A 26,119-nucleotide genomic window follows, 5' to 3' on the forward strand; every position below is an offset into this window, starting at 1 on the left:
GGGCTTGGGCCCCTAAAAACCGAACAATAAGAATAGGGGCCTCGCCCTTCGGGCTTGGGCCCCTAAAAAAACCGGACAATAAGAATAGGGGCCTCGCCCTTCGGGCTTGGGCCCCTAAAAATGAGGAAAGTTTTTCGGTCAGCTGTAGATTTGGATGACTAAAGGGAGATTCTTAATTTTAACCGCTAATTTTTGTTATTTTATGGCAGTTATAAAATTTACAAAATTTTGTGAAAGTTACAATGTCATAGGACCCCAGAGAATTTGTTACTGCTACATAATTGTCATTTATGTGTGAAGTCTGTTATAACAGGACGATTATTCAAGTAAAAAATGAATACAAACCAAGATTTAATTTATGTCCATAGGGAACTGGTATTTATTGTAATACTTCACAAGCAAAACAGATTCTTGTACAGAGTGAATAATGTATAATAACCATAACGACTTACTATATTTCATTGGTTCACACATCTGTCACAGTGCTAGAAATGTCTGACACTGTGACTTCAGTATCTGGAATTCAATTAGTGAAATAAATTTTTGCTTGGAATTAATTTTCGCTGAAGCAACGATTCAGTAAAACTAAAATCTAGCAAATATAGCTTTTTACATGTACATTTTACATTCAACTCGTTAGAAGTCAGTGAAAAAAAATACCATACAAAACACCTAAACAGTGAAAAATAATTCCAGCTAAAATAAATTATTTTACAGTAGTCATAAGATATTAATGTGAGCTGCTTAGAGATGTGCACTTTGTTTTAGTTATAGTTACTTTGGTCGCTACATGTATGTACAGTACACTTTACTCGCCCAAGTACTCACTGTCAGAGGCATTACAGTAGTTGGCTATTGCCGCACATACTTGTTGGCTATTCTCGCTGTTATTTCTTATTTGTCAACAGGACCGCGAATCGACGTGTACAACTTCCGGGTGTGTTGGCATGATTAATTCCGACGTGATGACAATGGATAGTCCGAGTACTGAAGCAATCATTTACTAGTATCATACTGAATGATCAATGCAAGTCCGTTTTCATGAGTAAACGAGCCCCGGTTTTCAGAGAACTAATCTTTCTGAAATTTTCACATTGTTCTGTCTTATCACCTCCATGGTCTTGTTCACTTCTCGGAGTGACTTCGATCAATGTTTCGCGACAAGTTACTAGTAATTAAAACTTGCATACAATAGGGACGTACTGTATTATCATTAATACAATTAAAAGACTAACACCAAACAATGATAAAAGATTAAAAAATCTGGCAGATAAATGCAGAAAATCGCCAAAGACAAAAGGGACTATTTAGTTACCGATTGACCTCGATTCCAAGACATAATCAGCGTGACTGGTCACTAAATAAGTATAAACTATTCTTGAATTCATTTTTAATTGGATCTGGAGTTTTAAAATTTCTAAGTAAAATACACGTAACAATTTTTGTAATAAAATAGAATTTACTGCATATTTGCGAAGTACAATGTCGAAAGCTGTGCACATCTGGGAACGAGGTTCGGTGAAGGGTCATAACCTGATTTCCTTGAAGGTGAGTACTACATTTTAAATACCGCTGTGTTTAATTAGGGATATCATGATTTTAATTCGCTATCTAAGTATTCTTACTGCTTATTGTCAATTCATATATATTCTAGAATACCGTGACTGTGATTTTTTAATAATTTGTACCTGTTGTTGTTGAATTATGAATGAAAACAATTTAGCTTCAGGAGCATGGCGCGTTTTTCAAATGACGTCATGTTTGATCCGGACCTACATTCGGACTGGCGGACAAGTGATAATAAAATAAAAGCGATTGATTTATCGATATTAACTATATGTGCGCCGCCGTGAAACCAAATAAGAGACAAGTTGAGAAACTGTTTTTTGAGATTCCTATAAATCGGAAAGAAATACCATAAAGTTTACAGTCAAACGATCCGGCTGGGTTCGTCTTTTTTTGTGTGGAAAAATTCCTTGCATATAAAAAAATAACATTGGCATTGCAAAACTGTGATAAAAAGCAGATTGAAGATGAGGTACATTTCCTTATGCACTGCAGTCTTTACAATGAACACAGAATTGAATTATTCAAGTACTGTAAGGTAATTATACTAAATTTCAGTAAGTTAGATGAAATCCAAAAATTCAAAGCAATTATGAAATATTGTTGAGGAATAAGACTGCACAATACATACACAAATGTATGCAAATGAGATGTGAGCAGCCCCACCAAAATTAAAATATTCTTTCCACAATGGACTCTAATGTGATTTTAATGTGATTTTTCACTACTTAGCAGTAATAGCTAGTGTATTGTATTGTACCATACAAGTTTATTGTGATCCTTTGTGTGTTTGTAATATTATTTAGCTTTATTTAGCATTTTGTGTAGTTGATTAACCTTTCTTAGTTTATTCTATTTTATCTTTATTTTTAATTTTATACGACCATAGAACAACTCATTTACTACGTTCACGTTACGGGATCTCGGCACGTGCCGAAATTTTTAATCAGTTGTGTTTGCAGAGGGATTACAGCAGTTGTGTTCACGTTATTTAGGACCCACTTAGGACCGACTGGGCTCGTGCCGAAATCACGCTCTCATTCGTCGATCTGTTGGCCCAAACGATACGCATATGATGATAATAATAATTGTTATAGTGAAATTATATCCATTTGTTGCAATGGTGTTTATTACGAGCCATCGTGCACATGAAAGGCAAAGAAAATTCGAAACATAATTATTTTTTTCACGTCAATGTAAAATGTGCAAGAAAATAGAGGTTGTAGCAGCACATAAATATGGGTCGCTGATGACGGTTTGCATTCATTACTACAGCATCCGACCATCTACTCGTATATCCGAATTTCCTGTTATCGTAATTTCATGCTAGTATCAATCAACTTATGTTTTTCTTAAATTTACCACCGAGGGCGTGATTTCGGCTCGTGCCGAGCGTTCAGGCAGTAAATCTCGGCACGTGCCGAGTTTCGGTCCCAAGCATCCATCGGGACCGAGATCGAGTTCTTTTCGGCACATGCTGACTCAGTCCCGACCGTTCACACACAATTTTCGGCACGTGCCGACTCGGTCCCGAGTCTCAGCACGTGCCGAGATCTCTAACGTGATCGCCACTATTGTAGGTCGTTTTAGTGTTGAATAAATAGTATTATTATTATGATATAAGAGCCTAATAACACGAAGAACAAATAAACAAATTTACTGGGGTATTTGAAACCAAAATTGTCATTCCAAATCAGGAGCTAGTCAGCGATGGCCTTACAGTTAGATGACAATTTTGCATTTATTTTATTATCACTTGTATGCCAGCTGGCTGTGGAATTGAAAAAGTAAATTAAATAGATGTATTTATCATTTTTGTGGCATTGAAATAATTTTTCAAATACTTTCGAACAGGAAATAAACTTAATATTGTAATATTTCAAAATCTTAATACAAATGTTTTTTTAGTAAAAAGAAAGCTTGTATGGTGTTTGCAATGGTCCATGACATGGACCACACTGTGTTGTACCAGACACTGAATTTTGATGTTAGAAATTACAATTTTTGAATTTTATACCCTGTGTATGTCATACTTCCCGTGACAGTGTGTCAATTTTCTTTATACACAATGTACAAGATATTTGCTGCATTTTCTGTTTTCGAGCAATTGTTTCATTCACAGCATATGCAAAACAATTCTTTGTCTGTAATATGGCCTTAGATTTTATTTACGTCTTCTGAATTGAAGGAAATAGCAGTTTCAGCTTCGTAGTCAAACTTGTGTGTGTTATCTATCAACGCCATATTTGTTTATAAAATTTTGACTGAATTTGTAATGAAAATCACCAAGTGCTGCTGAAGGTGTCTGTGATATGCTATTGCATGGTAATCCTTACCACACTAAAAGCCAACTGTTTGGTCCATTCGGCAAATAAACTCCATGAAGTATGTAGAAACAGTGGCGATTCTCCTGGTACCTTTGATCCAAGCCTTGCTTTGATTGTATTCTTCTTTTTTACCTCCATGATAGGATGAAGTTCACTTATTTGTTGTTCACATTCAACGCATGCTAATTATTGCCTCTTGTGTGTGGGATTTTTTATTTAACATTTTTTGTGTGTAATATTTGCTGTAATTTTTTCCTCAAAATTTTTTTCAATACCTATTTTTTACTTATTATTTGTAACGTTAAAGTTCTAATATCAACCAAATATGTAATAGTAACCACACCCCTAATTCCGGCTTTGGGGTTACAGAGTTCTCAAAAAAAATTGAAAATCACACCTCCAATTCAATAAGACCGTGACTGACTTCGTTGTTTTAACCAGCTGGTTCAAAACGACATTGTTTCTCATCCTATTCATTTGTTTCATCATCGTGCCTAAACATATTCACATCTATTTATTGTTCAACGGTGATAAGATGTCAGACATGCAGTGAAACTGCTTTTGTTCTGGTAGCAAGCTCTGTCATAATTCCTTATGAATATGTCCATGTTTTCGTAAATTTCTGACAATGAGCTGTTATCACTGTAAAACAGTTAATTTCTTCTTCAATGCTCAGTTTATCTTTCAAAAACAACTACTATTTAAATGAGTTATGGTAATTTGAACACGTTGGCACCATCTAGCTTTTTGATTGGTTAATTAGCAACTTGATCTATCTGGTCAATAAACACGTTTTGTGTGCATTCAAAAAACATGGCAGATATCATATTGTATCACATTGAACATTTACATATGACCGGAATCATTCGCTTATGGCGAAATTAAGTTGAATTTTGCTTGCAGTTCATAACAATTCAAAGAATTTATTTTTTGTGCGTAATTATAATCACTACTAAGTAATACTTTTCAACACTAAGAAAACAAGTAAGTTATTTATGCAGTATGGCCGGATTGCGCTACTGTACTATGATCATTTGCTACTATTATAAAGCAATGCATTCATGTTTGTGTTTATTTGAAACTTCTGCTAGAATGTACTTTCCATTACAAAGAAAATTAAAAAAATGGATACATATTTATTAAATATACTGAGTATTTTTTTTTTTTATCATGTGAACAGTTAGTGTGTCTGTATGTGTGTATGTGTGTGTGTATGTGTGTCCGACTGTTCCACTGCTATCTCAAGAACCATACATCGGTTTTTGATGAAACTTGGTGCATAGATGCTCTGGGCCAATGCGCAGATTTGATTAGGTTTTGGTAAAAATCCATGCTCGTTAATTACCTATTTTGCATGATAATTAGCTAATTTTTAGCTGTTCTATGACTGTTCCACTGATATCTAAAGAACCACTCATTGGATTTTGATGAAACTTGGTACATAGATGCTCTGAACATATGCGCAGATTTGATTAATTTTTGGTAAAAATCCGTGCATATTAATTACCTAATTTGCATGATAATTAGCTATTTTTTAGTGGTTCCATGACTGTTCCACTGATATCTAAACAACCACTCATTGGATTTTGATGAAACTTGGTACATAGATGCTCTGAACTAATGCTAGGTTTTGATTAGTTTTTGGTAATAATCCGTGGATACCGTTAAAGTCCTAATATAAACCGCATACGTAATAGTAACCGCACCCCCAATTCCGGCTTTGGGGTTAAAGAGTTCTTAACAAAAATTGAAAACATGAAAAGTACCTATTACTAACCCCCAATTCAACAAGACCGTGACTGACTTCATTGTTTCAACCAGCTGTTCCAAAACAGCATTGTTCCTAATCCTATTCTTTGTTTCGACAACATGCCTAAAAATATTCACACCTATTTATTGTTCAGCGGTGATAACATCTCATTCAGGCAATGAAACTGCTTTTGTTCTGGCTGCGACCTCTGTCAATACTCTTTCTGAATACGTCTGTGTTTCGTAAGTTTTAGACAATGAGCTTTTATCACCGTAAAAGTGTTAAACTGAGCATTGAAGAATAATTTATCTTTCGAAAACAAATAATTTCTTGATTTAAAAAAAAAAATTATGCCGTTTTCCCATGGAAATCAAAGGCAAAAGATCGCACTACATTATCGGTAAATCTCTTCTGTGTTGCGTTCACCATGAGGTCGCTGAACTGTCATTAACATATTTAAATGAGCTATGTAATTTAGACACATGGGCACCATCCAGCATCGGTCAATAATACGTCACGTGAGCATTCAAAAGCATGGCGGATATCGTATCGGCTGTTTACATGTGACTGAAATCATTCGCTTACGGGGAAACTAAGTTGAATTTTACTTGCATTTTATTACCCCAGACCATTCGTCCCGGTGTTATCGCTATCGCCACACGAGACTCCAGCTTGTCTCCTATACAATTTTCCTTCCGCCCACTTAATTTTAATATTCATATGACCTTTGCACTGACATCGATAGCCAATCGCATTCGACCGCGGACGTCACTCTAAATAAACAACTGAATAAATTAATATACCATATTTGGAAGATAGCGGGTAAATTCAACGTTGTTGGTGTGTTCCTTCGGGTTCGAAGTCGCACGAAACGAGTTCATGTTCCGTTATCTTTCGCAAGTAAAACAGGTCGATATGTATTAAACATGGCATTTGTTTTCTTGTTTTAACCCCCTTATTACGCAAGCTTCCGTCGAAGTGGTGTTTTTTTCGACGATTTGTGGCATGTTGCAAAACGAACGAAACATTGCGGCATTCTTAGCGGTGGATAAGGGATCGACTATGTCGTCACATTTATGTCTCGTTTGAAAGAGAATAAACAACCGCTCAGAAAAATATGTTGCTAATATTTAAGTGCGGTGCCTTGAAATCGCCTGCCCGACGTCCAAATTTCAAAAGGATGTTCGATTTGCAATGACGACCGTTCATATGTACTAGGCGACGTTACTAATTACTACTAGGGTCGGTGTTTGCATTAAGAATTATAGAACAAAAGATCAGCAAAGCGGTGCTTTTGTCGGCGATTTTGTCAAAGGGAATTTTGATAAAATGTTGCAAAACAGAATCGCGAATTGGGTGAAAAATTGCGCCGGCGGCATTCTCAGCGATGGCGACACCCGAGAAACACCGTGTCACGGTGCATTCGTGCATCAGTACACCGAAGAAATACATACATATTGTTGCGGATGACTATTGTAGACTGTGTTCGTGTAGTCTTCTAGTTTGTGGACAGTTAAAGTCGTGTGTGAATTTATTCAAGCCAGGAAAAGCAGGAGGGATAACTTATGGAAATCGTCTTTCCAATTTGATCCAGTGCGACGTTGTGAAAGGAGCGACTCTGTCGTCTCATCTATGTCTAGTTTGTAAGAGAAAGATTGATAGCGCAGAAAAATCCGCCAATAATGTAAAACAGTGGCGTGAAATTGTCAGTCATTCTAATATCTCCCAACCTGTGAACGAAAGGGTTAAGCGTGCTGCCTTGAAATCGCCTGCCAAAACTAAAATGGCGCGTGTCACGTGACTTTGTTTACTAAAGATAGCGTGGGCGTTTGATTGACACTCAACTCATTAGTATTCCACCAATCACAGCTACATCTACTTTCTGGATGTGCGCAGTCAAATTGTATAGGAGACAAGCTGGAGTCTCGTGTGGCGATAGCGATAACACCGGGACGAATGGTCTGGGGTAGCATTTTATAACAATTCAACGAATTTATTTTTCGTGCGTTATTGTAATCACTACTAAATAATAATCACCAATATCAACACTTCGAAAACAAGTAAGTTATTCACTTGTGACCCGCAGCATGGCCGGATCGAGCTACCGTTATGAGATCATTTGCTACTAAGCAATGCATTCGTGTTTTTATTTGAAACTTCTGTTAGAATATACTTTTCGTTACCAAGAAAATTAAAAAAAATAAATGCATATTACATTAAAAATACTGAGTATTTTTTGTATCATGTACAATTTTTTTTTGATTGACTAATTTTTCAATATTTCGTAACGCCTATTTTAGAACCAAAATAAGGCCTTTCACTCTTCCCCGACGCCTATTCAAGAGAACAATGTTAAATTATTCTTCAGATGACCAGTTTATTTTTTAAAAACAACTAATTTTTTTATTTAAAAAAAATCATGCCGTTTTCGCATCAAAATCCAAGCCAAAATATCGTACTACAACATCAATCTCTTCCGCATTGCGTTCAATAACATTAACATATTTAAATAAGCTATGGTAATTTGAACACGTTGGCATCATCCAGCTTTTTGATTGGTTAATTAGCGATTTGACCTATTTGACCTAAGAGAACATGGCGGATATCCTACAGCATCAAACGTTTATACGAGACCGGAATCATTCGCTTACGATGAAACTAAGTTGACTTTTATTTGTATTTCATAACCATTCAACAAATTTATTTTGTGTACATTATTATAATCACTACTGAGTACAGTAATAATCAACAATTCAGAAACGCAGCATGCCGAGATTTTTGTGTTCGTTTTTATTTGAAACTTCGTTTATTTAGAATATATTTTCGTTACCAATAAAATAAAAATCTCTCAGTCAATCAGAAACCCGGATTCATGCCTTCGAGGAAGGTCCCGTTTGAACGCTCACATCGGTTTTTTTTTTCGTTTGGGGGAAAACTAAAACTGGTCGCAATTTTCGAATAAGAATGAGTCGGCAATTTTTAGTGGAGTCGAAAATTTGGAGGTAAATAAAACACCGAAACCCGGCAAACAAATAGGTGGTCGAATTTTTAGAGGGGTCGAAATTTTGGAGTTTTCACGGTACTAATTATTCCATTTCAATGAAACTTAGTACAAAGATGCTCTAGGACAATGTACAAACCTAATTAGTTTGGGGTAAAAATCTGTTCATATTAATTCCCTAATAAGCATAATAATTCATAATATTTTGGTTCTAATCACATTTCAATTAAACTTGGAGACATAGATTTTCTGTTACATTGCGCAGACCTCATTAGTTTTACACTCAAATCTGGTCATATTAATTTTCTGATTTGCATAATTAGTTTTCAGCTAAGTAATTTCGAATTATATTTAATGTGTCTCCAATACTCTCAGCACATGGGAGTTCTTTCTAAGCTTTCTTTGATTTTGATTGACTGTAATTTTTCAACAATACACGACGCCTATTTTAGAACCGAAGTTAAGGCCTTTCATACTTCCCTGATGCCTATTCAAGAGATTGTATGGTGTGTTGTTTGTTTTTTGCATGTTTTGTGGGGGGTGGCCACGCCCATTTAGTGATTGCAATATGTGCGTAATATAAACTGCACCCTGAATTAGAGCTTTTGACCCCAATTTTTAAATTTATACATTGTAAGGTAATATAAACTGTGGTTTATATTAGGATTTTTACGGTATCAAATTGTCTGTGTATGTTGTGGGAAAAATTATGTCTGCTTCAAGGTGATTTAATTTCATTTCATTTGTGCGTAATTATTTTTTAATCTTAATATTGTTAAAACATTTCAAATAATTGACATTCTGTCAGTTGTGTATGATAATGACTTATTAAACACATTGAGCCAGATTGCAACATATGCTTCCTATAATTTGTTTCTTTGCACTGTGTATTAACATGCTTTATCAGTTAAAGCGATTTTAAGAAAATATATGGTAAAATCTGTATTATACGGCTTCTACTAGAGCATCATATGAGAAATTGTGAATGTTTGGTTGTCAATTATTCAAAAAGAATGGGTGTGACTTCTATTAGGGATGTGGCTTCTAATACAGATTTTATGGTACATCAAAAATTTTTATAAGTGACAATGAGTTTGCTATTTTGAATCACATGTGTTTGGAATATTCCTGTCAATAAGTATGTTTTTATTAGTGCAAACTGATAATACAAATCTGTAGAGTATATTTCAATTTTGTTAATATGAAGTCAGCAAGTCATTTCAGTGTGATTGTTTTGACCATACTGCTGCACTAACATACCAATATAATGTTCTTTGCCTTCGTATTTTGCAGGTGAGAATTAATTAACAGCTATATGATTGACATAGTGGTGTAAGGGAAAGTGTGCATGTTGGAACATAGTTAAGTACAAGAAGTTTTGCATTGTTAAAGCTGCATCTTCAATTTACATAATCCGTAGAAAATCTCTCACTTACCTTTGTGAGCATCCCAAGGTCTTTGGCTTTTGCAAATTTTATGAGAGTGTGCTGTCAACTAATAGCATAGATTTACTGAGTTAACTGTATACTATCAGTTGACAGCATAGATTTACTGAGTAAACTGAACACTATCAACTGATAGCATAGATTTACTGAGTAACCTGTATACTGTCAACCAATAGCATAGATTTACTGAGTAACCTGTATACTGTCAACCAATAGCATAGATTTACTAAGTAACCTGTACACTATGCTAGTGTAAATCTATGCTATCTGTTGATAGTGTACAGTTTACTCAGTAAATCTATGCTGTCACCTGATAGTATACAGTTTACCGGTACTCTGTAAATCTATGCTGTCACCTGATAGTATACAGTTTACTCTGTAAATCTATGCTGTCACCTGATAGTATACAGTTTACTCTGTAAATCTATGCTGTCATCTGATAGTATACAGTTTACTCTGTAAATCTATGCTGTCATCTGATAGTATACAGTTTACTCTGTAAATCTATGCTGTCATCTGATAGCATACAGTTTACTCTGTAAATCTATGCTGTCACCTGATAGTATACAGTTTACTCTGTAAATCTATGCTGTCATCTGATAGTATACAGTTACTCTGTAAATCTATGCTGTCACCTGATAGTATACAGTTTACTCTGTAAATCTATGCTGTCACCTGATAGTATACAGTTTACTCTGTAAATCTATGCTGTCATCTGATAGTATACAGTTTACTCTGTAAATCTATGCTGTCATCTGATAGTATACAGTTTACTCTGTAAATCTATGCTGTCATCTGATAGCATACAGTTTACTCTGTAAATCTATGCTGTCACCTGATAGTATACAGTTTACTCTGTAAATCTATGCTGTCATCTGATAGTATACAGGTTACTCAGTAAATCTATGCTGTCACTTGATAGTATACAGTAAGTTTATTTAGTAAATATATGCTGTCACCTGATAGCATACAGTTTACTCAGTAAATCTATGCTGTCATCTGATAGTATACAGTTTACTCAGTAAATCTATGCTGTTACTTGATAGTATACAGTAAACTCAGTAAATCTATGCTGTCACCTGATAGTATACAGTTTACTCGGTAAATCTATGCTGTCACCTGATAGTATACAGTTTACTCAGTAAATCTATGCTGTCACCTGATAGTATACAGTTTACTCGGTAAATCAATGCTGTCACCTGATAGTATACAGTTTACTCAGTAAATCTATGCTGTCACCTGATAGTATACAGTTTATTCAGTAAATCTATGCTGTCACCTGATAGCATACAGTTTTCCTAGTAAACCTATGCTGTCACCTGATAGTATACAGTTTACTCAGTAAATCTATGCTGTCACCTGATAGCATACAGTTTTCCTAGTAAACCTATGCTGTCATTTGATAGTATACAGTTTATTCAGTAAACCTATGCTGTCATTTGATAGTATACAGTTTACTCAGTAAATCTATGCTGTCACCTGATAGCATACAGTTTTCCTAGTAAACCTATGCTGTCACCTGATAGTATACAGTTTACTCAGTAAACCTATGCTGTCATCTGATAGTATACAGTTTACTCAGTAAACCTATGCTGTCATTTGATAGTATACAGTTTACTCAGTAAACCTATGCTGTCACCTGATAGTATACAGTTTACTCAGTAAATCTATGCTGTCATTTGATAGTATACAGTTTATTCAGTAAACCTATGCTGTCATTTGATAGTATACAGTTTACTCAGTAAATGTATGCTATTAGTTGACAGTATACAGGTTACTCAGTAAATCTATGCTATCAGTTGATAGCATAGATTTACTGAATAAACTGTACATCAGTTGACAGCATAGATTTACTGAGTAAACTGTACACTATCTACTGATAGCATAGATTTACACTAGCATAATGTACAGGTTACTCAGTAAGTTTATGCTATCAACTGATGTACAGTTTATTCAGTAAATCTATGCTGTCAACTGATAGTATACAGTTTACTCAGTAAATCTATGCTGTCAACTGATGGTACAGTTTATTCAGTAAATCTATGCTATCAACTGATAGCATAGATTTACTGAGTAACCTGTCTACTGTCAACTAATAGCATACATTTACTGAGTAACCTGTACACTATGCTAGTGTAAATCTATGCTATCTGTTGATAGTGTACAGTTTACTCAGTAAATCTATGCTGTCACTTGATAGTATACAGTTTACTCAGTAAACCTATGCTGTCATTTTATAGTATACAGTTTATTCAGTAAACCTATGCTGTCATTTGATAGTATACAGTTTATTCAGTAAACCTATGCTGTCATTTGATAGTATACAGTTTACTCAGTAAACCTATGCTGTCACTTGATAGTATACAGTTTACTCAGTAAACCTATGCTGTCATTTGATAGTATACAGTTTATTCAGTAAACCTATGCTGTCACCTGATAGTATACAGTTTACTCAGTAAACCTATGCTGTCACTTGATAGTATACAGTTTACTCATTAAATCTATGCTGTCACTTGATAGTATACAGTTTACTCAGTAAACCAATGCTGTCACTTGATAGTATACAGTTTTCCTAGTAAACCTATGCTGTCATTTGATAGTATACAGTTTATTCAGTAAACCTATACTCTCACTTGATAGTATACAGTTTTCCTAGTAAACCTATGCTGTCACATGATAGTATACAGTTTACTCAGTAAACCTATGCTGTCACCTGATAGTATATGTACGTAAATAATTTTAATTAATGGAGTTTTGTTTTCTTGGCTTATATATTTTCAGGTGAGATTATGTCTCAAAGCTGCATTTTAATGGAGAAGGTCACCACCATTTTTCTCTTTTTGGAGGATTGTTCTTAGATTACTCAGATTGAAGTCTGTGTATGAAATTTTCAAATATTTGTTGCATTAAAACAAAAATATTATTGCATTTTCATAAGCCTTTAGTTATAGACTTTTAGTGAGTGACATTGACTCATGAGCTTGTATTTTTTTCCATAAAGGGAAGGTAAATATTGATTACAAATAAACCTGTTACCCAAAACTATTACTTGTGCAGGCAAGTTATTTTTGGTGGATGTGCAATAAGTGATGAAATGTAAATTTACTTTATTGGAAGAATGGTTGGCATAGAAACTAATCGACTTGAATGTTGTTAATATTTAAAACTCCAGTAAAGTACTAGTATGGAGTAATTGTGCACTTCATTGATCAACACTGTGGTGGTGTTGCTTCAGTGTTTTTAAAAAATGTTTGCAATGCATGTTTGAATAATGTATTCTGCGTTTTGGTTTATGTCGTTTCCAGATGCCTCGAAGTAAATACTGGAAGAAAGGAAGGAAACACAGAAGAAACTTGACCACAACAGAGGATCCTGGCCTCTTTACAAACAGGAATGACAACGACAGTAATGAGACTGAGGATCCTGGCCTCTTACAAAACAGGAATATTGACATAGAGGATCCTGTCCTCTCAAAAAACAGGAGGACGGAGGATCCTGGCCTCCAGCAAAACAGGAATGACAGTAGTGAGGATCCTGGCCTCCAGCAAAACAGGAATGATAGTGAGGATCCTGACCTCCAGCAAAACAGGAATGACGGTGAGGATCCTGACCTCCAGCAAAACAGGAATGATTGTGAGGATCCTGACCTCCAGCAAAACAGGAATGATTGTGAGGATCCTGACCTCCAGCAAAACAGGAATGATTGTGAGGATCCTGACCTCCAGCAAAACAGGAATGATTGTGAGGATCCTGACCTCCAGCAAAACAGGAATGATAGTGAGGTTTCTTGCCTCCTGCAAAACATGAATTACAGTGAGGTTTCGTGCCTCCAGCAAAACACAAATTACAGTACTAAGTATCTTGATGATTTTCAGGATGATGATTGTCAAAATGAGCAACGAAAGGACACAATGCTTACAAATGAATTCCGAAAGGATGCAATACTTACTAATGAATTGAGAAACCAATGTGAAATAGATTACAAAACATTTGACCAGCTTCAAAAGCTGTTCACTGATGGGAATGTAAATGCAATCAGTGGCAATTTTCATCAAGGAGATCCATTTGTTTTCCCATCAGAAAATGTTGGAAGACAGTGTGTAGCTAACTGTTTATTGTCGCTTGTATACAGTAAAATTAAAAATGTTATATCATGGGATAGTTATGATTTAGACACAATTTTGAAAGCTGGCAATGAATATTATAATGATTTGTCCTCGAGAATTAATGCAATATATCTTCTAGTTTCTGAATTAGACAAAGAAGTGGAGTTATTTGACACTAGATTCTCTGTCACAGTTGGTAACAGTTTAGTTGGTTTAATGGGTTCCCAGCAACATGCAGAAAGTGAGTTTGTTGTATCATTGGATACTGCATTGCACAAAACACTGTCAGAGTTTGATGCTTGTTTTATCACTTTTAATGGAGCAACGTTTGCTGTATTGAATGCAGATGGCATTTACTGTGTATTTGATTCACATTCAAGAAATTCTGAAGGCATGGTTGAAGCAGATGGCTCGAGTATTCTCTTGCAAATGAAAAATGTTGAGCAGGTGTATCAACACTGTTGTAATCTTGGAATATCCATGAACGTAAGTGAACACACACAATTTGAAGTAACAGGAATTAGTGTTGTTGCTTCCAGAGGCATAGCAAATGAAATTAACGTAACGTCTAGTGATGATGATTTAGTAATTATGAATGAGTACAGGGAAGTTACTTTTACATTTAATCCACTTGAGGCAAGTACATGTGTAGGCATTTGCAGGACACTTGGTTTAACATATGAACATCAAACTGAAACCTTAGGGCATTTATATGGTTCTGAACTAAGAGATCCTTGTTATACGAAGAATATTGAAGGTGATGGTAATTGCTTGTTCAGAGCTTTATCATATTGTATAAGTGGTACTGAGCAAAATCACCAGACGATAAGAGACAAGATTGTGCAGCACTTGCAGTTGAATGCCCAACTTTTCTCTCAATATATTAGACCGGAATACCAATCAGTTAATGATTATGTAACACGATCAAATATACAATTGCCCGGTGTATGGGGCACAGAGGTTGAAATTTTTGTCGCAGCCGATATGCTGGCAACAGATATTTATACATTCAATGTTGATAGGTGGAGACGATTTACTCAAACTAGTAAAAGCTCCCGTAATAGTACTAATGGTTTGTACTTAAAGCACTGCAATGAAAACCACTATGAAGTTGTGAAGTGTGTAAAGATGCATGGTGAATCGAGGAATTGTACACATAGTAACTGTGCTACAGAAAATGTTTGTATGGAAACTGATGATAATGTACCTGTTGTATGCAAATTAAACAAGGCAAGAAAACGTAAATCTCTATCGAGACGTCAGCAATTGAAAGTCAGACGGGATAGATATCATGAAAAGAAAAACCTGACAGTTAGTCAAAGTTTATTACCCAAATCAAATGATAAGAAGCAAAGTTATGTAAGAGAGCAAGAACTATACCACATGGATTCAGAATTTAGAGAGAGAAAGAAAAAGCAGAGTTATGACAAATACCATGAAAACGCTAAGTTCAGAGAAAAAAAGAAAGCATGTTGTGCCGCTCAGTCTGCTGAAAAGTATCAGCAAGATGCTGAATTCAGGGAGACCAAAAAAACACGTTGTGCAGCTCAGTCTGCTGAAAAGTATCAGCAAGATGCTGAATTCAGAGAAACAAAGAAAGCACGTTGTGCAGCTCAGTCTGCTGAAAAGTATCAGCAGGATGCTGAATTCAGGGAGACCAAGAAATCAAAGTTTACAGAAAAGTATCAGCAAGATGTTGAATTCAGAGAAACAAAGAAAGCACGTTGTGCAGCTCAGTCTGCTGAAAAGTATCAGCATGATGCTGAATTCAGGGAGACCAAGAAATCAAAGTTTACAGAAAAGTATCAGCAAGATGTTGAATTCAGAAAGACTAAAAAGAGGTTGAGTGTAGAAAAATACCGTTGTGATGTAGATTATAAGCAGCGCTTGATTGAACGTAGTATTAACCAAAAAGTGTATATGAAAACAGAAAATGAAAATATTGAACATGTTACAGCTCTATTCAAATGTGAAGTCTCCAAAGGACCGGATTGCATTTGTAGTGTCTGTCACAGACGACTATTTCGAAATCAAGTGATTATATGTAACAAACACGCTTTTGACAAGGAAAGAGAATATATTGCACAGAAGTGTATAACAGAGACCTATTTACATACATGCAACTTGTCATGTGATGATAAATGTCAGTTAAAGGAAAGCTCTGCTGGTAAATTATGGATTTGTTATACATGTCAAAGGAAACTTTTGCATGGAAAGATGCCTGCAGAAGCGGTTGTGAACAACCTTGACTTGAAAACTATCCCTGATGAATTAAAATGCCTCAATGATTTGGAACAGCATTTAGTAGCATTGCATATTCCATTTTTGAAAATGTTGGCTTTGCCAAGAGGTGGTCAAAAAGGCGTTCATGGGCCAGTTGTTTGTGTACCATCGAGTGTGGTGAAAGCAACAAGCTTTTTACCAAGAATTGAATCAGAGGATCAGACAATAAGAGTTAAACTGAAGCGAAAACTTACATACAAAGGTCACTACCAGTTTAAATGTGTTAAGAAAGGTCATGTCAAAAATGCTTTAGTGTATCTTCAAACGAATAATAAATGGTATAAAGATGTAAAATTCAATGTGGATTGGGAAAACACTTTATCAAGAAATGAAGATAATGAGAACTCTTCTGACAAAGAACATAGTGAAACATCTGATACAGAGAATGAACCAGACGATGTTCATGGAATGTTTGTGGACACTTGCTTACAACCACTTGACATAGGTCAAGAAGTTCTTGATTATCACTTTGATGATGTATGTGTTGCACCAGCAGAGCACAATAAACCAGTAAGAGTCCTGATGGACAAATGCAATGAAGCAAAATGCTTTCCAGTATTGTATCCAACTGGATCCCCAACACTTCAAGATGACCGAGATGTTCGAATAACCCTAGGACGGTATCTACATACACGTTTAATGAATGCTGATGGCAGATTTGCCAGAAATATAGACTTTATATTCTATGCACAATATTTGTCTGAATTGGAGCAGGTCCAGTCAAAAGTGTCAATTGCTCTTCGTAAAGGAAATGGTATTGCTTTAGGTGAGAAAGTAACATCAAAGGTTCTAACAAACCGAGACAAACTGATAGAGATTATAAAGAATGATGAAGGCTACAAATTTATGACGCCTATCAGAGGAACACCGCCATACTGGCAAGCTACCCAAAAAGATATTTTTGCAATGATAAGGCAATTAGGTATACCAACTTGGTTTTGCTCATTTTCATCTGCTGACTTGCGATGGAAGGAAATTGTGGAAACAATACTTCATGAACAGGGTGACTATAGCACTTCCGCTAGTGATCTTGAATGGTCTCAGAAATGTGAAATACTAAGACAGAACCCAGTAACAGCAGCTAGAATGTTTGATCACAGATTCCATTATTTTTTAACTCGTGTAATAATGTCTTCAGCACGTCCCATTGGGCACATCAAAGACTATTTTTACAGAGTAGAATTTCAACAACGTGGTTCACCACACACGCATTGCTTATTCTGGGTGGAAAATGCTCCGATTGTTGATAATGATGCTGATGATAAAGTGGTTGATTTTGTTGACAAGTATGTAACTTGTAATATGCCTTCTCAAGAAGAGGATTCAGAATTGCATGATATTGTAAACAAAGTCCAAAAACACAGCACAAGACATTCAAAATCTTGCAAGAAGAAAGGCATGAATTGCAGGTTCAATTTTCCACGACCTCCTTGCACAAGGTCATTCATTTGTCGACCTGATAATGAAACAGATGAGTTGCAATTAAAAAACGTTTTAGAAGAAGATTCTGATGTAACTGAGGACGAAGATTCTGATATGGGAATACATAAATTGTCCATGACAAAAGAAAATGCAAAGAAAATTCTTGGAAATGTTTGGAAAGCCCTTTCTGATAACCAAAAGGAATATGAAAGTGTAGATTCCTTATTCTCGGATATAGGAATTACGCAGGAAATCTTTGAAAAGGCAAATACATTGTTAACAAAGAAAACATCTGTTGTTTTGAAACGACAGCCAAATGATGTATGGGTGAATCAGTATAATGCAGATCTACTCCGTTGTTGGGATGCAAATATGGATATACAGTTTGTTGTTGATGCATATTCCTGTGTTGTATATATTGTTTCTTACATTTCCAAAGCAGAACGAGAGATGGGGTTATTGTTGGATCATGCTCAAAAAGAAGCTACAAAAGAAGGCAATGTTGATGCTAAGAAAGCATTAAAACAGTTAGGAAATGTATATCTTCAAAACAGAGAAGTTAGTGCCCAAGAGGCTGTATATAGAGTATGTAATCTAAAGCTGAAGCAGTCATCACGAAAAGTCCAGTTTATTCCAACTGGGGACAATCCTATTAAAATGAGTTTGCCATTTGAGATTATCAGGAAAAAAAATGAAGGTACTAATGTAGATGAAGATGATATATGGATGACTAGCATAGTTGACAGATACAAAGCTAGACCAGATGAACAAGAGTTTGATATGTTGTGTCTTGCTGCGTTTTGCTCAGAGTACAGAGTTCTTTCAACATTTGAAATGTCAAATGTCAATAATGACAAGAGAACAAATCCAGTAGTAACTTTAAAGAACGACCTTGGTCATATGCAAAAAAGGTCTAGAAGTGAGCCTGCTGTTATAAGATATGCAAGATTTTCAGTGACAAAGAATCCTGGGAAATATTATCAGAGTATATTGCAACTTTTTCTCCCTCATCGCATTGATGAACATTTGAAACCTGTTGGATTTGAATCTTTTGAAAATTTTTACCAGGATGGAGCAGTTAAATTGGGAAATGCACAATTGGAAAAGGTGAAATTGATCGTTGACAGAAATCGAGCCTTATTCGAAAAAGAAGCTGATGCTATTGATACTGCATCAAAATTACTTGATGAATGTGGTCAATTAGAAGATGCATGGGCTAAAATATGCCCAGAAACTGAATCTGAACGAATTGAGTGCCTTGAAGAAGCACAGAAAAATACTGATGAAAATGAGTATGACACTTCAATTCCTGATCTAGAAGAACAACCACAGATTTCAGATAGCCATGCTGTAGTACCTTCGTGTTCAATGTCAACGATTGAGGGGCACTCTATGCTGAGAAAATTGAATGTGAAACAATCTGAAATATTTTACAAAATCCGACAGTGGTGCCTAGATAAAAGCAATGGATTGAACCCAGATCCATTTTTTGTGTTTGTCACTGGTGGAGCTGGAACTGGGAAAAGTCATTTAATCAAATCTGTGAATTATGAAGCTACACGCACTCTTGCTCGTTCATTACCGAATCCTGATGATATTTCTGTACTTTTAACAGCACCAACTGGTGTTGCTGCATTTAATATTGGAGGTATGACTGTGCACAGTGCTTTATCTATACCAGTTAATGCCAAGCTACCATATGTACCACTGGGTAATGAAAAGATTAACAGCGTTCGTTGTAAACTAACTACACTTCAAATCTTAGTGATAGATGAAATTTCTATGGTGGACCACAAATTACTTGCTTATATCCATGGTCGATTGAGACAGATTAAACAAACTAGCAGTCATTCACCATTCGGTAATGTTTCTGTCATTGCCTGTGGTGATTTTTACCAACTCCCACCTGTAAAAGGAAGCCCATTATGTGTTGGAAATGAAGTTGTAAACCTGTGGAAAGATAATTTCATGTTTGCAGAGTTGACTGAAATAATGAGACAGACAGATGTAGCATTTGCTGAAACACTTAATAGGCTACGAATTCATAAGAAAGGAGAGGCACTGTCTTCCACTGATGTAAAAATGCTTGAAGGTCGAGAAACTGGTGAGGAAACTGATGCAATTCACATTTTTGGTACAAATGTACAGGTTGATGAATGCAATGTAACTATGCTTCATAAGCTATGCACAGATCCTGTATATATTGAGGCTCAGGATTATACCAAAAATGCAAAGACAGGTAAACTGGAAAGGAATCAAAATCCCCATAAGAAGGTTTACATGAATCTGTTACCAGAAAGTATAACATTAGCTACTGGTGCAAGAGTTCAACTTACAAAAAACATTGATGTTTCAGATGGCCTAGTTAATGGTGTATTTGGAACTGTAAGTCACATAACTATGATACCAGGGAATAATTTTCCGTCTGCAATATATGTAATATTCGATAATGCCAAAGTGGGTGAAAAGTTACGAAAAACAAGTGCAATTTCTTCAGCATTGCCAGAAAATAGTACTATCATTAAAGTTAATGAAGACACTGTTGCACCAAATGGTGGTATCAGAAGACAGTTCCCTCTTAAGTTAGCATGGGCTTGTACAGTCCATAAAGTACAAGGTTTAACTGTAAACAGAGCTGTTGTTAATTTGAAAAAAATCTTTACATCAGGACAGGCTTATGTGGCATTAAGTCGAGTGACATCTTTGAGTGGACTCATTGTGCAGGACTTCCGAACATCTGCAATTTATTGCAATGAGAAAGTGCAAGCAGCATTGGAAAACATGCCAAAGTTCATCACCGAGTCGTCCGAGCAGTCAGGCACAAATTACACATGTAATTTAATTATGCATAATGTTCAGGGTCTTCAGTCTCATATACAAGACATTCAGAATGATAATACATTCCTGATGTCTGATGTCATATGTCTTACTGAAACGTGGCTAACTGACAGACAACCTCAGTTTGACATTGAATTGAATGGATTTAGTTTTAATCACAAACCAAGATGTCTTTCTTATAATAGATCTACTGACAATACAGCAAAGTTGATGGAGCAGTGCCATGGTGGTGTAGCAGTATATGCAAAACAAAACAAATCATTTAAGATTTTGAACTTGCCAATATCAAATATGGAATGCATGGTATTTTGTTTAACTGATTTGAATTTAACAGTTGCTGTTATATACAGACCGGCATCATATCAGCTAGAGATATTCAGAGAAAGTTTACTTGTCCTTGTGGAAGAGCTCGATAAACGGCGAGGTGGGACAATTATCATGGGAGATTTCAACCAAAATATCTTTGTCTCTTCATCGATTATGAAGCTACTGCAAGAACATGGTTTCAGGCAGTGTGTATGTCAACCAACTACAGAAGCTGGCACACTTATTGATCATGTGTATGTCAAAGGTAAAGAAAGTGTTAATGTAACAGTTCATCCACGATATTTTAGTTTCCATGAAGCTATACGTATACTTATTTGACTTGATGTATGTATTATATCCGCCGCTTAAAATAATAATGAGTGCCCACTCCTCGCAACTATTTTCTGAGTGTGGGGAGGGATAGATATCGCGGCTCCCCTTTTTCTTTTTTTTCATTTTATAGTGGGGAACATCCATAAAGTATGCAGGGGGGTGGAGTTTTGGGGATGGAGTAGTGGTGTGCCAGTCATCAGTATGTATGTAATTATATCATACATTTTTTTTTAATTTGAGAGTATTGTTTCTTGTATTTGTCATTGATTGTTCTGTTTAATATTGCAGCCAGTTTGGTTGTGGCTCGAGCTTTATACAAGAACGAGTGTCTTTGTAGATAAAAGTTAACAATTTCTTTGTAGATAATAGTAAACGGTTAGCTTACTGATAACCAGTTATAGATCTATTATCAATATGATAACTTTATATGTGTTATAACTGGTATTTAACTTACTTTTCTAGCTTTAATACTTTCTAGCCTTTGCAAATGTGATCAAACATTTCACTACTAAATCCTGCATACTTTATGGATGTTCCTAGATTTTTTTTTTCACTTTTATATGCATATGATATCCACTGGCTTGCTTTGTTGTGTATGTGATATGTGACAATACCCAACCTGTTCATTTCTATTATGTTAAAATTCTATTGACAACGTAGATTATTATGTCTCTTGATATCAACAGTGCTCATAAGCTAAATTATATATTCACCTGTCTGACGTGTTGAAGCATATTGACAGTCAACAAAAGTAATTTGCTAACATCACTATCCATGTTATATTCACAGGGTGGATTATCTGTCACATGACCATGTATATTTATTTTACAGTGGCTGACACTGAATATTTTGTTATTTGACGAAAGTCGCTGGCACATGCCACAATCAGTCAAAATAATTTCAATTTGTTTACTACTAGTTTTATCTACCATGATTATTTCTATATTAATTTTAAATTGCAACATGTTATGTATTTTATGAATTCAAATTTAAAGCATTTATGTTATACAAAAAAATATTTTTTATTTATTATACACAGTGATTAAGCAAATGCATATGCCATAAAAGTTCTCTTGATTACAATGATACAATGTAATACTGTAGAATACTTTATTTTCGCTATTTTCGCTGAAAGGATGATTCCGTGAAAATAAAATTCAGCGAATATACTTTTTTTCTATATTTCACATTAACCTCATCAAAAATCAGTGAAAATAAATTCCAAGCAAAACGCCCAAAAAGCCTTTTCAGCGAAAATTAATTCCAGTGAAAATAAAGTATTCCACAGTACAATATAGAAACTGATAGTTTTCAAGGATTATTGTAGTGAAGAGAAAATGAAAAATACAGAATTGTGGATGCAGTTGCTGCATTTCACTTGTAATTTATTTTATTTGCAAAACTTGTAAATGTACATTGATTGTGTTTTTTAATCTCTGTAATTAACCTGCATAGTGTCTGAATGATTTGTTACACGACAACCATTAGATTATATACAACATATTGGCAGAGTGCATTATGTGACAATATCCACCTTGTTGATAGATTGAGCTATCTTGTTGGCAGGGTGGTTTATCTTGTCACTTGATTACCATATGATGATATCCACCTTGTTAACAAAGTAGGTTATTTTGTTACATGAATACATTGTTGTGAAATCCACCTTGTTGGCAGGGTGGTTTATCTTGTCACTTGATTACCATATGATGATATCCACCTTGTTAACAAAGTAGGCTATTTTGTTACATGAATACATTGTGGTGAAATCCACCTTGTTGACAGGGTGGTTTATCTTGTCGCATGAGTACCATATGATGATATCCACCTTGACAGGTTGGTTTATCCTCTTGCATGAGTAGTGTGTGATGATATCCACCTTGTTGACTGGGTCATTTATCTTGTTGCATGGTTATCATGTGGTTATATACATTTTGTTGACAGGGTGGTTGTAAGTTTTAGTAATTATGTTAATGAATTTGTTCTAATGAAATTTTATTTCTGTTTCATGATGTCACAACATGATCATAATATAATGACTAATGTAATGTAAAACTATCAACACAAAAACTTACTGTAATTTAACATCAGCACAATATTTTGTCAATCCTACTACCCTCGTCATTACTATTTTTAGGTACAAGTCTGTAATATCAAACATTCACCTCATTGTTGTACTTCCTCTCAGCTATTCTAGGCAACATTATATGGGTCAATATATTTTTAATATTGATAACCGATGAACTGTGCATTACATCAAGACAGCTTTACAAGATGAAAATGGTACTACGATGTAACATTACAATATGGAGTCATGGCAAGAAAAATCGCGCTCATCTGCATTAAACAGCCACACCATCGTATTTCGTCATCTAAAGTGAAATAAACAAGACAGCAATGATACTACCAATCATAGTTCACGATGGATACTTATTAAAAGTCATATATTTCAACATTATTTCTGCAAAACATGCCATTTGACATTTCTATCAGCAATGGACTGTGCAGCCAAATAATAACTGTAACATTAAGATTATTCTATCCGAGTCTCTACATCGAACTATATACGCCAACATGGATGCTACCAAGCAGAATTTATTGATGGATACATAATATGAGCCATACGTGTTGTCATGAAACCTGTCGAAGTATACCATTCGACTTTGTATCTGCAGGGAACTATTCATTCCAGTAATGATTCCAACATTGGAATCATTCAATCTTGGCTTCTGCTGTAACTATACAAGACATCGCTGATGCTATCAATCAGACTTCATTGTCTTTACATAATAATAGTCATACATTGTGATATTACATGTGTCTGCAATGGCTATATATCAGTAGTGACCGGAACATAGGATAATTCACTCTGGGCATCTGCAGTCAACTATAGAATATCTGAAACACTGCACTATACAACTATTATTGAATCTATAATGAATTACTTTACTGACTTGTGTTGTCTAATATGGTTGCAGAAAGAGAGAGATGTGTAAGACAACAATGAAGTTACTAATAATGTAATTGAATGTAGTACATGCAGTGAACTTTTACTGCATTACTTATGGTTCTATCCCCATGATAGTAACTTATGCATTTAATTATCATCCGAAAAATCAAATAGAATACCGTAGTAGTAATGATGATGGTGGTAGTATTAGCTTTTGCCAGAATGATGATATTGTTACTTCAATAAATTTATTATAGAACTAGACATTTTGTTGTAGTTTATTAATGCATCGTTGACTGTTGGCAAATAAATCGCACAGTTTTTCTGCGAGTATTATGCACTAAAACAGATGTGTTGATTCAAATGGTTCTATTACAAAAAGTATATCTACACCTACACTGTCGCCCATTTACTGAATACATACGTGTATCACTAACTGTAATATGGTTATTCAGCCGCAAGTATTCCCATGTGTTTTCAGTTAAAACTGAGAGATTTCACAAATACATGATTGAAGAGGGCGTCCTGTTACTACAAATGCACTTACACATAACAGAATAATTCTGGAATTGTGTGGATATCAAAATGAACTGGGCTACATTTTTAATTGTGGAACAAAATCGTTTCAGATTGCTAGACGCTGAGAAGTATTAAAAAATTTAACAATTCGAAAATAGCATTTTCGACCAATTGAAACATTTTATATCTCATCATGAAATGAACAATTCTGAACAAACCATATGTATTTTTAGTTTGAATGATTAATAGCCGATGGCTTTGCAAATACTAGTATTCCAAATGCAAAATTGCGGAAAAGGTCATGTGACAGGTAAGTTTTTATTGGGCCTTCCTTGTGTCAGTTACAGCCAGTGCCATAATGAAGGCATCAAACAAAATATGTATGTTCTGTTCTGCAATGGTGTTACAGATATGACCGTTATGTATATTAATGAACTCCCGTTAACCATATACGGTCATTTGTTATTTTAATCAAATTAAGCTAATAATCACGCAATTGTGGAATGAGTAAAAAACTATTTTTTGTTTGGAAGAAAACCAAAATAGCGGCCAAACCATGTGACAAATCATAATTTTTTCAAACAGAAATAATAAAACACCGTATTGGACAACATTTTGCCTAGTGGTTCTGAAGAAGAAGATATAAAAGTATTTACACTTCTAAGATTCATCTTCCTAACTGCAATAGTGCTTGAGATATCGCAGTTGTGCATATTAATGAGGATAGAAGCCCCTACCCCATGGGTGCTCAATCACATGACCTAGCCATGTGCCATGCAGGTGGAAGAATGTGCTTCAAGAGTAGAATACACATACAAAATTGTAGTCAAACCATGTGACTTATCAAAAATATATTATTTTTCTCATATGTAGACATATCACATCCATATTTATTTAGTTGACCTGTGGATGCACCTTTGAGAAACAAATGACTAAACTTTTGGTATATTTTTCCTAAAATTCAAGATGGCGGCCAAACCACGTGACTTATCGAAAATATTTTTCTTTCTCATATGTGGCAATGTTCAGGCATGTTGAATGCAAAATCAACAGTCGATTGGTTGAATCACCTCTGAGAAACAAATGTCCACCATTTGGACAATTTTGCCTAAAATCCAAGATGGCGGCCAAACCATGTGACTGATCTGAAATCTTTTTTAGGTTTCTGAAAGGGTTTGATGTCTAGATGCCATACAGAAAAAAAGAAAATACTCCCTCAAGTGTGGCATGAGTAAAAAAACTACTTCCTGTTTAGAAGAAATCCATAATGGTGGCC

General features: G+C 35.2%; 2 protein-coding genes and 1 long non-coding RNA gene across 3 annotated transcripts; all 3 read left to right on the plus strand.

Annotated features, from left to right (window-relative positions):
* Positions 1 to 1,484: 1,484 nt before the first annotated feature.
* On the plus strand, positions 1,485 to 13,134 carry LOC146726090 (uncharacterized). Its single transcript, XR_014928656.1, has 2 exons — positions 1,485 to 1,548; positions 12,871 to 13,134. It is a non-coding gene; the product is annotated as an uncharacterized LOC146726090 (long non-coding RNA).
* A 260-nt stretch (positions 13,135 to 13,394) lies between these two features.
* LOC146726091 (uncharacterized) lies at positions 13,395 to 17,772 on the plus strand. Its single transcript, XM_085496275.1, has 2 exons — positions 13,395 to 17,566; positions 17,766 to 17,772. Exons 1-2 carry the CDS (start codon positions 13,395 to 13,397, stop codon positions 17,770 to 17,772), a joined length of 4,179 nt encoding a protein of 1,392 aa, XP_085352401.1.
* On the plus strand, positions 17,755 to 24,588 carry LOC146726092 (uncharacterized). Its single transcript, XM_085496278.1, has one exon. The coding sequence runs from the start codon at positions 17,781 to 17,783 to the stop codon at positions 21,381 to 21,383; it is 3,603 nt and encodes a 1,200-aa protein (XP_085352404.1). The 5' UTR covers positions 17,755 to 17,780; the 3' UTR covers positions 21,384 to 24,588.
* The last annotated feature ends 1,531 nt before the right edge of the window (positions 24,589 to 26,119 follow it).

This window comes from Saccoglossus kowalevskii, unplaced genomic scaffold (genome assembly GCF_978046115.1).
Source record: "Saccoglossus kowalevskii unplaced genomic scaffold, keSacKowa6.1 SCAFFOLD_35, whole genome shotgun sequence".
Taxonomy (NCBI): domain Eukaryota; kingdom Metazoa; phylum Hemichordata; class Enteropneusta; family Harrimaniidae; genus Saccoglossus; species Saccoglossus kowalevskii.